The sequence below is a fragment of the Vulpes lagopus genome, chromosome 6 (genome assembly GCF_018345385.1).
Source record: "Vulpes lagopus strain Blue_001 chromosome 6, ASM1834538v1, whole genome shotgun sequence".
NCBI classification, from domain to species: domain Eukaryota; kingdom Metazoa; phylum Chordata; class Mammalia; order Carnivora; family Canidae; genus Vulpes; species Vulpes lagopus.
In genome coordinates, this window is record NC_054829.1 from 37,607,893 (window position 1) to 37,623,104 (window position 15,212).

A 15,212-nucleotide genomic window follows, 5' to 3' on the forward strand; every position below is an offset into this window, starting at 1 on the left:
GGGCACAGCCTACCTCCTTATGTTAAAACCTGTACCACTATGATCTCATCACCTGCCTTTCCTCAATTCACTCTGCTCTGGACCCTGGCCTACTTTCTCCTTCTCATTTACAATCCCACCTCAGGATCTTTGCACTCACAGTTCCTTCTGACTCTCCCCATGATACCACGATTGGCTTCTTTGCTTAATTCATGTCTGCTCAAGTATCTTCCTTAAAAAGATTCTATCAGTACCTATGTAAAAACAGCACTCTACTCCAATCACTACATATCCCTTTACCCTGCTGTATTTGTCTTCAAAGTACTAATTACCATCTAATAGACTCATTAGTGTATTTTAATTATTAGCTTTACCCCAGTAGAATGACAATAGGTGTTCTCAGTTTTCTTCACTGCTGTTTTCTCAGTACCTAGAAGAGTATGTGGCTCCATAATTGAATGAATAACAAAAGTAAAGGAATCGTTAAATAACCAACTGTTTTCTCAAACCAACTGTTTTACAGCTAAACACTGCAAGGTTTCATTTTTTAATGGAGAAAATTATATATAGAGATACACAGTCTACTGGATTTTATAATGATTTGGGAAGAAGAGTAAATTGAACTTGCTTATTTTAGGGTCCTGCAAAAAATCTGAATTAAAAGTATATCTGATTATAAAATTTAGTTATAATTTTATTATTTAAGCTACATAATTTGGTCTATTGAGTGTTGCTTTTCTAAGATTAATTTTTGAATATATATAAATTAATATTATGATTTAATAGTCTTAAAGTGCTTACTACAAAAAACTATTCTGGAATCAACTGCATAATTACATTTCCTCAGTGACCTTGTAATCTCGTGAGCATTTACTCTAGACTAAACAGCCTCATTCAGCTGCCCTGTGTCTGTCGATGAAAGAAGCTTGTTTGACAACTGCTTCAAGCAGAAACATATTTTTTTCCATGACTGCATAAAAAAAGATTTAAAACTTACCAGACTAGAGCCAGACTAGAACTTTAAGCACAAAGGTTCATGTTAGATGTGTGAGCTGATTTCTAATTCAAATGCCAAGAAAAACAGATACTAAAGACATTTTGCTGTCATGGCCAGTGAAAAGAAGTTAATTTAGTATACATGTTCATAATTACAACAAAATATAATATATATACTATATACACATACACATTGCAGTCTTTTTTGTGACTTTTTATTTTTTCCACATTCTTTGATTTTTCCAGTATCCTTAAGGCTTTTATAAAACTAACAACATATAAACTTAGGTGGACAGCATCAAAAACAAAGATAAAACAAACCCCTTTTCTCCATTCTTAGGTGATGCATGTATCATAAATCAACAGGTAAAGACCTTGATCAAAAAACAGAAATTTCTTCAATGTGACTTAAAAAATGCTTCTCCAAAATGGCAAGAAAAATCATTGATGAAACACTTGAAGCATCAGAAACAAGAAACTGCAGTTATCAGAACTAGATTAACACCAGGTCAAGAAGTTCTAGCCAAACTCAATAAAATATAAAATTGAAGTCAGATGTAGAACATTTAGAGGAAAAATTCATTTTTTCAGATGATGCACTTCCAAATAAAACCCAGATAGTCACCTAATAGAACAAATATTAGAGTTCAGAAATGTAGCTGGATACAAAATAAAAATAATCAATTAGAAAGCATAATGAAAATAATTTTATAACAATAGTATCACAACTATAACAAAAAATTTCTAAGTGAGATATATAAAAACTCAGTAATTTTTATTTTTTTAAAGATTTTATTTATTCATAAAATCTTTAAAAAGGGGGTGGGGGACACCTGGGTGGCTCAGCAGTTGAGCTCCTGCCTTTGGCCTACGGCGTGATCCTGGAGTCCTGGGATCGCGTCCCACATCAGGCTCCGTGTGGGAAGCCTGCTTCTCTCTCTGTCCGTGTCTCTGCCTCTCTCTCTTTCTGTCTCTCATGAATGAATTTAAAAAAAAAAAATATATATATATATATGTATTTATTTTTTTATTTTTTTATTCATTCATTCATTCATTCATTCATTCATTCAGAGAGAGAGAGAGGCAGAGACATAGGAAGAGGGAGAAGAAGGCTCCATTCATGCAAGAAGCCTGATGTGGGACTTGATCCCAGGACTCCAGGATCACGCCCTGAGCCAAAGGCAGACACTCAACCACTGAGCCACCCAGGCACCCCAAACTCAGTACATTTTAAATACCCATTCTTGGGGCGCCTGGGCGTGATCCCAGAGTCCAGGGATCGAGTCCCACATGAGGCTCCCCATGGGGAACCTACCTCTCTCTGTGTCTCTCTCATGAATAAATAAATAAGATCTTTTAATAACTATATAAATACATACATACATACATACTCATTCTTTCTAATCAGTTTATAAGTTTAAAGTAATTCCAAATAAAATCCCGAAAGAAGTGGAGCTTGGTTATTATCTGAGGAGTGAAATGAATGGCTATTACCTTAGTTAAGTTACTGGTGGGTTTGGTTTGTTTGATTACCTGTTTCACAATATTTTATTTGAAAATTTTCAAATGTACAGATAACTTGAAAGAACTGGATAGTAATTTGCTGCTTTGGCAATAAAGTTTACTTGGAAGAATAAACGTATAAAAATGCTAGGAATACTCTGAAAAAGATAAATAGCAAAGGAAGAGTTGTCCCACCTGTGCCAAGTAGAATTCTGAGATGGTTCCCAAAATTCCTTGTGCATCTTTGCAAAATCCCTTACCACGGGGAGATACAATGGATTTCACTTCTGAGATTATATGGCAAAAGGGATTTTGCAGATGTAATTAAGATCTCAAATCAGTTGACTATGACTTAATAAAAAGGGAAATTGTCTAGGTGGGCCAAAATTAATCAGATAGGTAACCTTAAAAAGAAAGAGATTCAAAGTGATTTTTCTCTTGCTCACACTGAAGATGGAAGCTGCCATGAGTTCTACATCTTCAAAGAACCTAATTCTCCAAGAATATAAAACAGTTCAGAAGATAACACCCCACCCCACCACCACCACCACAGAACCAGAGCACCTGCTGACATTTTTATTACAACCACGTGACACCTGAGTTACATGGATCTGGGCAACTTCTGCTCAGACTGCTGACTCACAAACACTGAAAATGAATGAGATAAAAATGGATGGTTTTAGGCCACTTAAATTTGTGGTAATCTGATACACAGCAATAGAAAATAAATGCATAGATTAATATTAAAACATAGCATGAATTTAATAATTATGTGATACTGTTAAAAAATTGAAACATAGATTGATGGAAAATAAAGGGCAGTGGAGAAAAAGTCTTAGTATGTTAATAAAACACATGAGCTTGGGGATCCCTGGGTGGTGCAGCGGTTTGGCGCCTGCCTTTGGCCCAGGGCGCGATCCTGGAGACCCGGGATCGAATCCCGTGTCAGGCTCCCGGTGCATGGAGCCTGCTCCTCCCTCTGCCTATGTCTCTGCCTCTCTCTCTCTCTCTCTCTCTCTATCATAAATAAATAAAAATTTTAAAAAAATAAAAAAATAAAATAAAACACATGAGCTAACAAAAAGAAGTATTGGCTACAATGGTCTGGGCCAACTGATATACTATGCTGAAAAAATAAAGATTCTTTTTAGCTCCTTACAAAAAAATAAATTCCAGATGGATTAAGCGATTAGATATAAAACTGAAGCTATGTAAAAATTAGAATATAAATATATATAAAGTTCCATGTTGGTTTAGGACTTGCCTTAGCAGAGGAACAATGGAAAATTAACAGGATATCATCGATATAGCCACTGCTCAGAGATTATAACTACTGCATATCATAAACAATGTAAGAATAAAAAAATAGGGGGTGCTTGAGGGTGTGCAGTTAAGTGCCCAATTCTTGGTTTTGGCTTGAGTTGTGGTTTCAGGGTCGTGAGATCAAGCCCCACATCAGGCTCTGTGCTCAGTGCAGAGTCTCCTTGGGATTCTCTATTTCCCTCTCCCTCTGTGCCTCTACTACACTCTCCTTTCCTCTAAAATAAATAAAACTTAAAAAAATAAAAAAAAATAAAATTTAAAATTTCAAGGGCTAACAGCCTTACTATATAGCTGACTCCTATAACTAAATAAGGAAAACAATACTATCCCAATAAAAAAGGAGACAAGGGGAATAAACAGGTAATTCATACATAGGGAGGAAAAGAAGAAAATAAATTACAGGGCGGACTCTGACACAAATATAAAGACAATACAAAGATGCTAAGGAAAGGAAATAGCATGTGCAATAACACAAAAATACCTGAAACACCATAAGGTTCTTTTTTTAAAAAGATTTTTATTTGTTGGGCAGCCCCAGTGACTCAGCGGTTTAGTGCCGCCTTCGGCCCAGGGTGTGATCCTAGAGACCCGGGATCGAGTCCCACTTCGGGTTCCCTGCATGGAGCCTGCTTCTCCCTCTGCCTGTGTTTGTGTCTCTCTCTCTCTGTGTCTCTCATGAATAAATAAATAAATTTAAAAAAATTTTTTGACAGAATAGGTTCAATGTCTCATCTCAAATTCTTGATAAAGAAAGTTCTATCTATCAACTGAAAAAAAAACCAGTTCTTAAGAGCAAAAGATAGGTCATGAAAGTATCTCCAAGATTACTATGAAGGTGGATATTCTTTTTTTTTTTTTAAACATGTATTTATTTATTCATGAGAGACACAGAGAGAGAGAGAGGCAGAGACACAGGCAGAGGGAGAATCAGGCTCCCACAGGGAGGCCAATGTGGGACTCTATCCCAGATCCTGGGATCATGTCCTGAGCCAAAGGCAGATGTTCAACTGCTGAGCCACCCAGGCGTCCCAAAGGTGGATCTTCTATTCTGGGGACTATACCCTATCCTATCCCCTCAAAAATGAAAAATTTTAATAGCTCTGCTAACAGTAATGGATTTGTTAACAGGTTAGTCACTTTTGGTGGGTTAGTTTTATCAAGGTAGTCTATGGCCACATAAGAAAACAAAATTGATAGGTGCTGAACAGAAATCAAACAAAAAACTTTCTTCTAATTATCATTAGTTTCTAATTACCTAAGTCAATTCAGTACTATTATACTGTCACAAATTTTTTTTACTATTGATTATGTAATAATAGCTAAATAATCTTAGCATCTGGTAAAGAAGGATTCAGGATACTAAAGATCAGACTTTAAATCTGTTTTTTAAAGCTCTCATGGGATCCCTGGGTGGCGCAGCGGTTTGGCGCCTGCCTTTGGCCCAGGGCACGATCCTGGAGATCCGGGATCGAATCCCACATCCGGCTCCCGGTGCATGGAGCCTGCTTCTCCCTCCGCCTGTGTCTCTGCCTCTCTCTCTCCCTCTCTCTCTCTCTGTGATTATCATAAATAAATAAAATTTAAAAAATAAAATAAAATAAAATAAAGCTCTCATAACTTGGGGCACCTGGCTTGCTTAGTCAATACAGCATGCAACCCTTGATCTTGTGGTTTTAAGTTCAATTCCCACACTGTATGTACAGATTACTTAAAAATAAAAATCTTTAGGGGTGCCTCAATCTGTTAAGCATTGGCACTTGATTTTGGCTCAGGCTATGATCTCATGGGTGGTGAGATTAAGCTCCACATGGGCCCTGCACTCAGCATGGAATCTACTTGGGATTCTCTCTCTCCCTCACCCTCCATCCCTCCCCCCACCCACTACTGCTCATGCTCCCTTGTCTGTATGCATGTTCACTCTCTCTCCCTTCTCAAATAAATTATTTTTTTAAGTAAAATAAAATAAAATCTTTAAAAAGTAAAAAATAAAAAATAAAGCTATCACAACTGATAGACTCACTTATATCACTTGTGTTAACAAGAAGAGATCTTAAAGATCATATTTTATCTTATAAAACAAGTTTCTCCTTATTTTTGTAATAAGCTCAAATGAAAAGCTCATATTAATCACTTCCATCTACTTAAAACAGTAGAGATATCTGATTAAATAATTTGAAATTGATGAATAAAATTGATAAGCACTCATAATTTATATCAGTTAAAAGAATAACTTGTCTTTGGGTGGAAGGTAGTAAAATATTAACTAGAAACACAGTTGATTATTAAAAAGATAGTCTCAGAGTGCCAATCAATGAGATTACTAAACTAACCAAGAAAGCCACTGTCTAGGGAATTTCAATTAGCAGTTAAGTTTTCCCAAAGCCTTCTACCACTGGCACAGAATTAATAATATTGCCTTGAGCGAACCAGAAGAGTACCTCTAGTGATGTGAACTATAATTACAAATTCATAATACCCTCCTGAATGAAAACTTTTCATTTATTCTTCTTCTGCTTCTCAAGTTTAACTGACTTTAGAAAAGATCTTAGTAAATAAAAAGCACCAAAAATCTCATGGCAATGTACTTTTCATTTCATTCTTTATCAAAGTTATACATAAGGACAAAATTGTAGTTCTTTGGAGACAAAATATCTCCCAAGACCTTATATCACCTACTCCCCAAAATATATAATTAAAATTATTCCTAGAGTACTTGCACCACTACTTTTGCACCAGCTAAAGTGAAACTGCAAAGTGTACCATTCTTAACTTCACCAAGTCACACAGATTTGAAAGCAGATACAAGAAAATAGAAATAAAGTAGTTAATTTACTCTCTATTCGCCTCTAGAAAAACTGAATCTGTTCAGGTTTAGCCTTCTGAAAGTTCCATGTGTATTGCTTACACAGAAATAAACTCTGGCTTCAAAAAAAAAAAAGTTTGTAGGATAACATAATATAAGATGGAAATTTTGTTGTAATAGGAAAAAAAAGAGAGAGACGAGTAGGAGCTAGAAGACTGGGGAAAGGGGGCGAGCCTGCCATAAATGGATAAATGAGGCTCATTAGATGCAAGAAATGGACAACACTTAGGATAGATGATGTGTAATTATTATACCTTTAGTCAACCTGTTTATATTACTTGTACCCTAAGAGCAGCACCTTTGAAGATACAAATCATTCTTTGAAAAGTTATTTCACAGAACAAATTTTTTTCAGTTTCTCTCTAAATGTTTTCTGAAATTCGATAAAAATATATCCTTAGATTTATAATCTTTTTTTAATAAGAAAAAAATTAGACAGCATGTAGCTTCAAATAATAATTCCAGAAAAGAAAATGAATAGCATAAGAAATCAATTCAGAATTTATTTTGGCAAATGTTTCAGTATGAGGTCATAACATTACCAAAAAGACTGCTTGAGCTAATCCCAGCTCCAAATACTAAAGCTGTCTGTAACTCAATTCCGTTCTCAAGGTAGAAGGCTGAAGAGATGTGAGATGAATTCTATTGGTAAATAAATAGTTCTATATCCAGAAAAAGTCAGTTTCTTTAGCAATTCTGATATCAGTGTTGATGATCTAGAAATTCCTACACTACTTAGCTACAGATGGCTAAAAAAAACTATTTCAGTCAAAGTCTATTGACTTAAACATACATGTTTATTTGAAATCAGAACAATCTGCCCTTTTAACTATTGTGGGTATAGAATATATATGTGGTTTTTGTTGAGAGAAGCAAAAGTCTACTTCAAGAAATTCTGAGGGTGCCAAGATGGCTCAGTCAGTTAAGTGTCTGTCTTCAGCTCAGGTCATGATCTCTAGGTCCTGGGATCAAGCCCTGCTGCTAAGCAAGGAGTCTGTTTCTCCCTTTCTCTCTGCTCATACCTCCCCCCAACACCATCTCGGCTTGTGGGCTCTCTCTCTCAAATAAATAAAATCTTTAATTAATTATTTCTGGAACTGTATTCTAAATAGTCAAAGGTTAATGAAAGTCCCTCACCCACTACCACCACCACCCCAAAAAAAGTGATCCAGCCTCCTTTATTTAAGTTCAAATAAGATTTCAGGTATGAAAAACTTGGCGTAAGTACAAACACTATGGTAATATTTTATCTAAAGGATACTTACCCTACATTTTAAAATCTAAATCATAATGGTAAAGGCAAAACAAAGCCAAAAAGGGGCTGCCAAAGTTTATTAAATTAACAATTTACTCAAAATTGTTGGGAAAAAAGCAGTTAAGCAAGCTACATCTATTTTATACAGATTTCAAATAGAGTTAATTAAATATACACACATATATATAGCAGCAGCAGCACCATAGCAGATTAAAAAAGGGAAACAAGGAATATATTCCATTGAAAATACCCAATAAAAATTGGCAATAGAACACTAAACACAAGAGGAAATGGACTTTAAAAAAAAAAAAAAAGAGCCAGGACTCAGTTGCTAGGAAAAGCAAAGGTTGGCTGCCACTGGGGGAGAATTAGAAAACCTACTGCCACCTTCCTCAACTCCATACTGACACAGACAAAAGCCTTCAACCACTGAGGAAAGACAGGAAACCAATTCTTACCTGTACTAACACAATGATGCAAAGCACAGATCAGGGGACTAACAGGAAACTGTCTTATACCCAACGTTTTCTATGCCTACCAACATAAGACAGAGTTCAGTTGTGGGGCTGGGAGAGGAATAGCAAACTCACCTGCACTCTGAAATAAGAGACAGAAGTTGTTTGCGTAGGAAAGAGACAGATAAACCAAGAAAGCACCAGCCTAAGGTTCTAGCACACAAGACCTCCTAAGGCTAAAATTGGAACAGGAGAACTAAGAAATCCCCTTGTTCCTACCAAAAAGCTAATTCCAAGTAAAGAGGAAAAGCAGTCCATTGCTGGGGAGGAGCACCAAGAGAGAACCTTACTTATATAGCTCAGGCTGGCAGAGCCTGCTGAAAGCTGAGAGTGGAGCAAGAAGACTGAAAAGATTCCTCCAACACTCCAAGTCTCATACTAGGCACAAAGTGGCAAGAGACTGTAACTGGAAGAAGTTGAAACCTTTGAGCAACAACTGGAGCAACAACAAGACTCAAACTAAAATCAAACTACAGACTTTATACTTCTCTATACTAATGCCCTGACAGAAAAAAAAGACATAAATATTGTGGAGCATAAATATTACTTATCTCAGTCTCTGCTGTTTTATCACACAGAATATCCAATACTCAAATAATAATTATAATAAACACAGAAGAGCAGGAAAAATAAATCTATCATCATGACATAAAATAATCAATAGAACCAGACCCAGAGATGATAGAACTATCAAAGAGGCACTTAAAAATAACATGATTAGTAAGTTAAAAGATCTAGGAAAAAAGGCAGAGAGTATGTATAAACAGGGAATTTCAGATAAGATATGAAATTGCAAAAAGGATATGGAAATGCTAGATATAAAAATAGCAAGATCAAAGGAAGTCTTTTGATAAAAAAGAAATCTATGAAGAAATAATGGTTGAGATATGGACAAAATATAAACAACAAATTATAGATTTAAGAAGTACAGAGAAACTTGGAAAGCTCAGAGAAACTGTATTTTTATATATAATGACAGTTCCTTGTAGAAAACATATAATAAATCTTGTTTTTAATACAATCAATCTGGCAATCTCTGCTTCATATTTAGAATATTTAAACCTGTGCTATCTAATATGGGAGCCACTTGCCAGACATGGTTATTTAAACTAAACTGAATAAAATTTAAAATTCAGTTCTTCATTTGTACTAGACACATTCAAGTGCTCAGAAGAAGCATGAAACAGAGGGATACTAAACTGGACAGTATACATATACTACATTATACTTTTTGACTAAATATATTTGTGGCTCATTTCTCATAAATATAGTTACATTATAAACAGCAGAAAACCAGTACACCTACTCTTTTTCATGGCAAGGTCACAACTCTCGTATTTTTACTGGCAGTAATTAAGCTCCTATTTCTAAAAAATTACACAGTGAGCTGAGAATGAATAGCTACTTCAGTATGAATAGCTACTTCAGTATGGCTACCAAAAACATCATTAAAAGAAGAACTAATATAAGTTCAAAAGACCTAACAAAACCATTCAAAAAAAAAAAAAAGTGTACACTTAGTACTAAGTATTCATTTTTCACAAAAGAGTAAAGTTCTAAAATTAAAAATCTAAAACTTTTATAAAGAGTAAATTCAAAATAGTACAAACAGAAAAGCCCTAAGCATCAGCTCCTCAATCAGAAGTTCTTGGACACTTACCCAAGTCTTCCTAGCATCTCAAGATCAGGAACTTGTGGTCCACATGTCTCTATGTGCAGTGGTTGGTATTCATATAGAGCTTCTTCAAGCTTTTGAATAGGTGCTAATGAAATATGCTGACCCTGTTAGAAAAATTAAGAAAAGCAATACCTTTCATTTTCATTTTACCACTTATTTGTAGACTAAATTCCTCACTCTAAAAGTTATTATCCAGGGGCACTTGGGTGACGGAGTCAGTTAGATATTGGACTCTTGGTTTCTGCTCAGGCTGTGATCTCAGTCATGGTACTGAGCCCTGAGTCAGGCTCTGCACTCAGTGTGGAGTCTGCTTAGGACTCTCTTCCTTCCCCTCTACCTGTACCCATTCTAAAATACATAAATAAATAAATCCTTTTTAAAAAATAAAAATGTTATCCATTGGGGAGGTCTGGCTGGTTCAGCTGATAGAGCATAAGACTACTGATTTCAGAGTCATGAGTTTGAGTCCCACACTGGGTATAGAAATTATATAAATAAACTTCTTAAATAACTTTAAAAATAAAATAAAATTTAAAAATATTACCCCCAAAAAAATAAATAAAATAAAATAAATAAAAATATTACCCATTAACTCTATTTCATAGGTATAATTCATTATATTACTGAAACCTACATTTTATAATTTACACTAATTGACACATGATTTAAAAGAACATCAAATCCATCATTAAATTCAAATTTAGCCTTAAAGAGTATAGCTATTCAATAACAATGCAGAATTCAACAAACATATAAGCTTAGTCCATCTTCACATTTTCCTATTTATTATATAGCTTTGACAGTTTTGGTAAAATCAGTATTTTATTGAAAACCCTAACTAGGGAAAAACACTAATGAAATTATTCTCCACAAAATTTTGCCACATATGTCTACTCTCTTAAGTCTTCACAGTGAATCAACCTTACTTACCAAATGTGTGCGTATCATGTCTACTTACATATACACATGAGGAATTTTGTGCTAAAAACTAAGAATGAAACACTCAAAATTTCTCTGAAAAGAAATAACTACTGAACAACGATAATAAAAGGACTGTATTTGATTACAAGCATACAATTCAGCCATCATTACACTGAGATTTATCATACATCTGAGCATAGATTCTAATTTTTAAAAATCCCTGTTTTTTATAGTCCATATTTTCTGATTCTAACTCTAGTTCTATTTTTCTTTGTATAGTTCTCATCAATTTCTTTATTTCCTAACTTTTTAATAAAAATTAGCTCTTAATTAACTCCATCATTTTCTAGTTTATAGTTTATTTCTGTTGTTACTCTCTTAGTTTCCTTTACTTTTCCCCTAAATTACTAAGTTGAATACAGAGTACATTTATCTCTTTTATTTAAAAAACAAATAAATAAATAAAAACCATGACCTAAAAGTGATAAAGTGCAACTAAGGCAATGAGGAACAACCATTGACAATGTTTGCATCTGACTTGTGGTTTTTCTCTTTACTAAATTTATTCCCATGTAGCATCATCCTAGCTAGTTTACTGTCATGTATTAATAACTTCTCTAACAATGTGACCTCAAAAGTACTTCATCAAGCATTGCCAAAGGACTAGAACAGACGTTTCTCCAAAGATATACAAACTGCCATTAAGCACACGAAAAGACACTTAACATCACCAGTCATTAAGGAAATGCAAATCAAAACCACAATTATATACCATTTAACACCCATGACTATTTAGGATGGCTATTATCCAAAACAAGTAAATAAAACCACAGAAAATAGCAACTTTTGGCAAGGATGTAAAAAAAACTGCAACTCTTGTGTGTTGCTGGTGGGAATGTAAAATCACACGGCCACTATAAAAACAGGGTGGTGATTCCTCAAAATATTAAATATAGAATTACCACATTAGCTAATAACTCTATTCCTGCATATATACACAAAAGTAGTCAGAGTAGGAAATCAAACAAATTTTTGTACACTCATATTCACTGCATCATTATTCACAGTAGCCAAAAGGTAGGAGCAACCCACGTGTTCAAAGATGTATAAATGAATAAACCAAATGTGGCATATACACACAACGGAATATTATTTGGCCTTAAAAAGGAAGAAATTTTGACCCATGTTAAAACATGGATAAATTCTAAAAATAGGCTATGTGAAATAAACCAGTTACAAAAGGACAAAATTATATGATTCCAACTACCTAAGATTCATAGAGTAGTCAAACTCACAGAGAAAGTATGTACAATGGTGGTTGCCAGAAGCTAGGGTGAGACAGGAAGGAGATGGGCTGTTAGTATTTAACAGGTACAGAGTTGTAGTTAGAGAAGACTGAAAAAGTCTAGAGATGGATGGACTACAATGTGAATATACTTGATACCAAGAACCATAAACTTGGGGAGCCTGGGTGGCAGAGCTGGTTAAGGATCCAACTCTTGGTTTTGGCTCAGGTCATGATCTCATTGTCCTGAGATCCAGCCCCATGTCAGGCTCCGTGTTCAGCATGGAGTCTGCTTGAGATTCTTCCTCCTTCTCCCCCTCCTGCTCATTCTCGCTTTCTCAAATAAATAAATAAATCTTTAAAAAAAAAACACTACATCCCTTAAAAAGAGTTAAAATGGTAAAGTTTATGTTATGCATATTACCACAATCAACAAAACTTAGAAGACAACCTACAGAATGGGAGAAGATATTTGCAAATGACGTATCAGATAGTTTCCAAGATCTATAAAGAACTTCTTAAACTCAGCAAAGAAACAAACAATCCAATCATGAAATGGGCAAAAGACATGAAGAGAAATCTCACAGAGGAAGACATAGACATGGCCAACAAGCACATGAGAAAATGCTCTGCATCACTTGCCATCAGGGAAATACAAATCGAAACCACAATGAGATACCACCTCACATCAGTGAGAATGGGGAAAATTAACAAGGCAGGAAACCACAAATGTTGGAGAGGATGCGGAGAAAAGGGAACCCTCTTGCACTGTTGGTGGGAATGTGAACTGGTGCAGCCACTCTGGAAAACTGTGTGGAGGTTCCTCAAAGAGTTAAAAATAGATCTGCCCTACGACCCAGCAATTGCCCTGCTGAGGATTTACCCCAAAGATAAAGATGCAATGAAACGCCGGGACACCGCACCCCAATGTTTATAGCAGCAATGTCCACAATAGCCAAACTGTGGAAGGAGCCTCAGTGTCCATCGAAAGATGAATGGATAAAGAAAATGTGGTCTATGTATACAATGGAATATTACTCAGGCATTAGAAACGACAAATACCCACCATTTGCTTCGACGTGGATGGAACTGGAGGGTATTATGCTGAGTGAAATAAGTCAATCGGAGAAGGACAAACATTATATGGTCTCATTCATTTGGGGAATATAAATAATAGTGAAAGGGAATATAAAGGAAGGGAAAAGAAATGTTGGGAAATATCAGGAAGGGAGACAGAACATAAAGACTCCTAACTCGGGGAAACGAACTAGGGGTGGTGGAAGGGGAGGAGGGTGGGTGTTGGAGGGGAATGGGTGACGGGCACTGAGATGGACACTTGACGGGATGAGCACTGGGTGTTTTTCTATATGTTGGTAAATTGAACACCAATAAAAATTAATTAAAAAAAAAAAGTTAACATTATTTACTTGGTGCCAGGCACTGGTCTAATAGCTTTTTATGCATTATTTCATTCATATTCACAATAGTTTTATAAGATAAATACTATTATTCCTACTTCACAGATAAGGAACAGGGGTTTAGATAGGTGATTTAGGCCTCTGCGGGAGCAGTGGGTGTTGTACACAATCATCATGGCAGCGGCCAGAGCTCTGGATGGCATGCAGGAACCTGGCATGGACACGGAGGCTGAGGCAGTGGCGACCGAGGCCCCCGCGCGTCCCCTTAACTGCGTGGGGGCCAAAGCGGGTGGCGGGGGGGGGGGGGGGGGGGGGGGGCGGCGGGGGCGGCGGGCCTAGGACTCCTGCGCGGCACCAGGCAACCTGCAGCCAGCCCTGGCCCAGCCCCCTGGGGGCCCTGCAGCTCAGGCCTCAGTCAGTAACAGCAAAGACGCCAGCGGCAGCGCAGGCAGGGAGCTAGTGGACCTGAAGATCATCTGGAACAAGACTAAACACGACGTGAAGCTCCCCTTGTATAGCACAGGTTCCGAGCTGAAACAGAAGATTCACTCGATTACAGGTCTCCTTCCTGCCATGCAGAAAGTCATGTATAAGGGACTTGTCCCTGAGGATGAGACGTTGAGAGAAATAAAAGTGACCAGCGGAGCAGAGATCATGGTGGTTGGCTCCACGATAAATGATGTTTTGGCTGTAAACACACCCAAAGATGCTGCCCAGCAGGATGCAAAGGCCGAAGAGAACAAGAAGGAGCCACTCTGCAGGCAGAAACAACACAGGAAAGTGTTGGATAAAGGAAAACCCGAAGATGTGATGCCATCTGCTAAGGGTGCCCAGGAGCGCCTGCAGATGGTACCCTTATCTGGCATGTACAAGAAGTCTGAAGGCAAAGTGAGGCTCACCTTCAAGTTAGAACAAGACCAGCTGTGGATCGGCACTAAACAGCAGACTGCAAAATTGCCCGCGGGCTCCGTTAAAAATGTGGTCAGTGAACCTATGAAGGACACGAAGACTACCACATGATGGTGTTTCAGTTGGGCCCCACGGAAGCCTCTTACTACTGGGTGTACTGGGTCCCAACTCAATATGTGGATGCAATCAAAGACACTGTACTGGGGAAGTGGCAGTATTTTTGAAAGCACTTTCACCTCTGGCCCAGGAGACTGACCCAAAGTGAAGGACATTGCTGGGAGAGGGCCGCAGCATCCCTGGATTTCAGAGCTCTGGGACTTTGTTCAGAACAAAAAAAAACAAAAAAAAACTATATCCACTCTAAGGTGATGTGGTGATTGAAGCCAGAGGTGATGTATTTTCACCATTAGGTTAATTTTAGCTTAAAATCGCCAGTTCCCTTTTCTGGCAGTCAGCTTCATACCATTTTTAAAGTCAACACTGTAGAAATCAATAAATCTGAGTCTCAAACATACATATATAATTAATAAAATAAAAAAATAAAATAGGTGATTTAACTAGGTCACT

The 15,212-nt window shown here is 36.7% G+C and overlaps 1 protein-coding gene and 1 pseudogene across 1 annotated transcript in view; one reads left to right on the forward strand and one right to left on the reverse strand.

The window, feature by feature from the left end:
* MNAT1 (MNAT1 component of CDK activating kinase) overlaps window positions 1–15,212 on the reverse strand; it is a 192,089-nt gene that overhangs the window by 59,001 nt on the left and 117,876 nt on the right. The window contains exon 7 of the mRNA XM_041758837.1: window positions 10,095–10,216. Within this exon, the coding sequence (XP_041614771.1) occupies window positions 10,095–10,216 (122 nt within the window). The remainder of the gene's footprint in view (window positions 1–10,094; window positions 10,217–15,212) is intronic.
* LOC121493149 lies at window positions 13,881–14,972 on the forward strand (annotated as a pseudogene).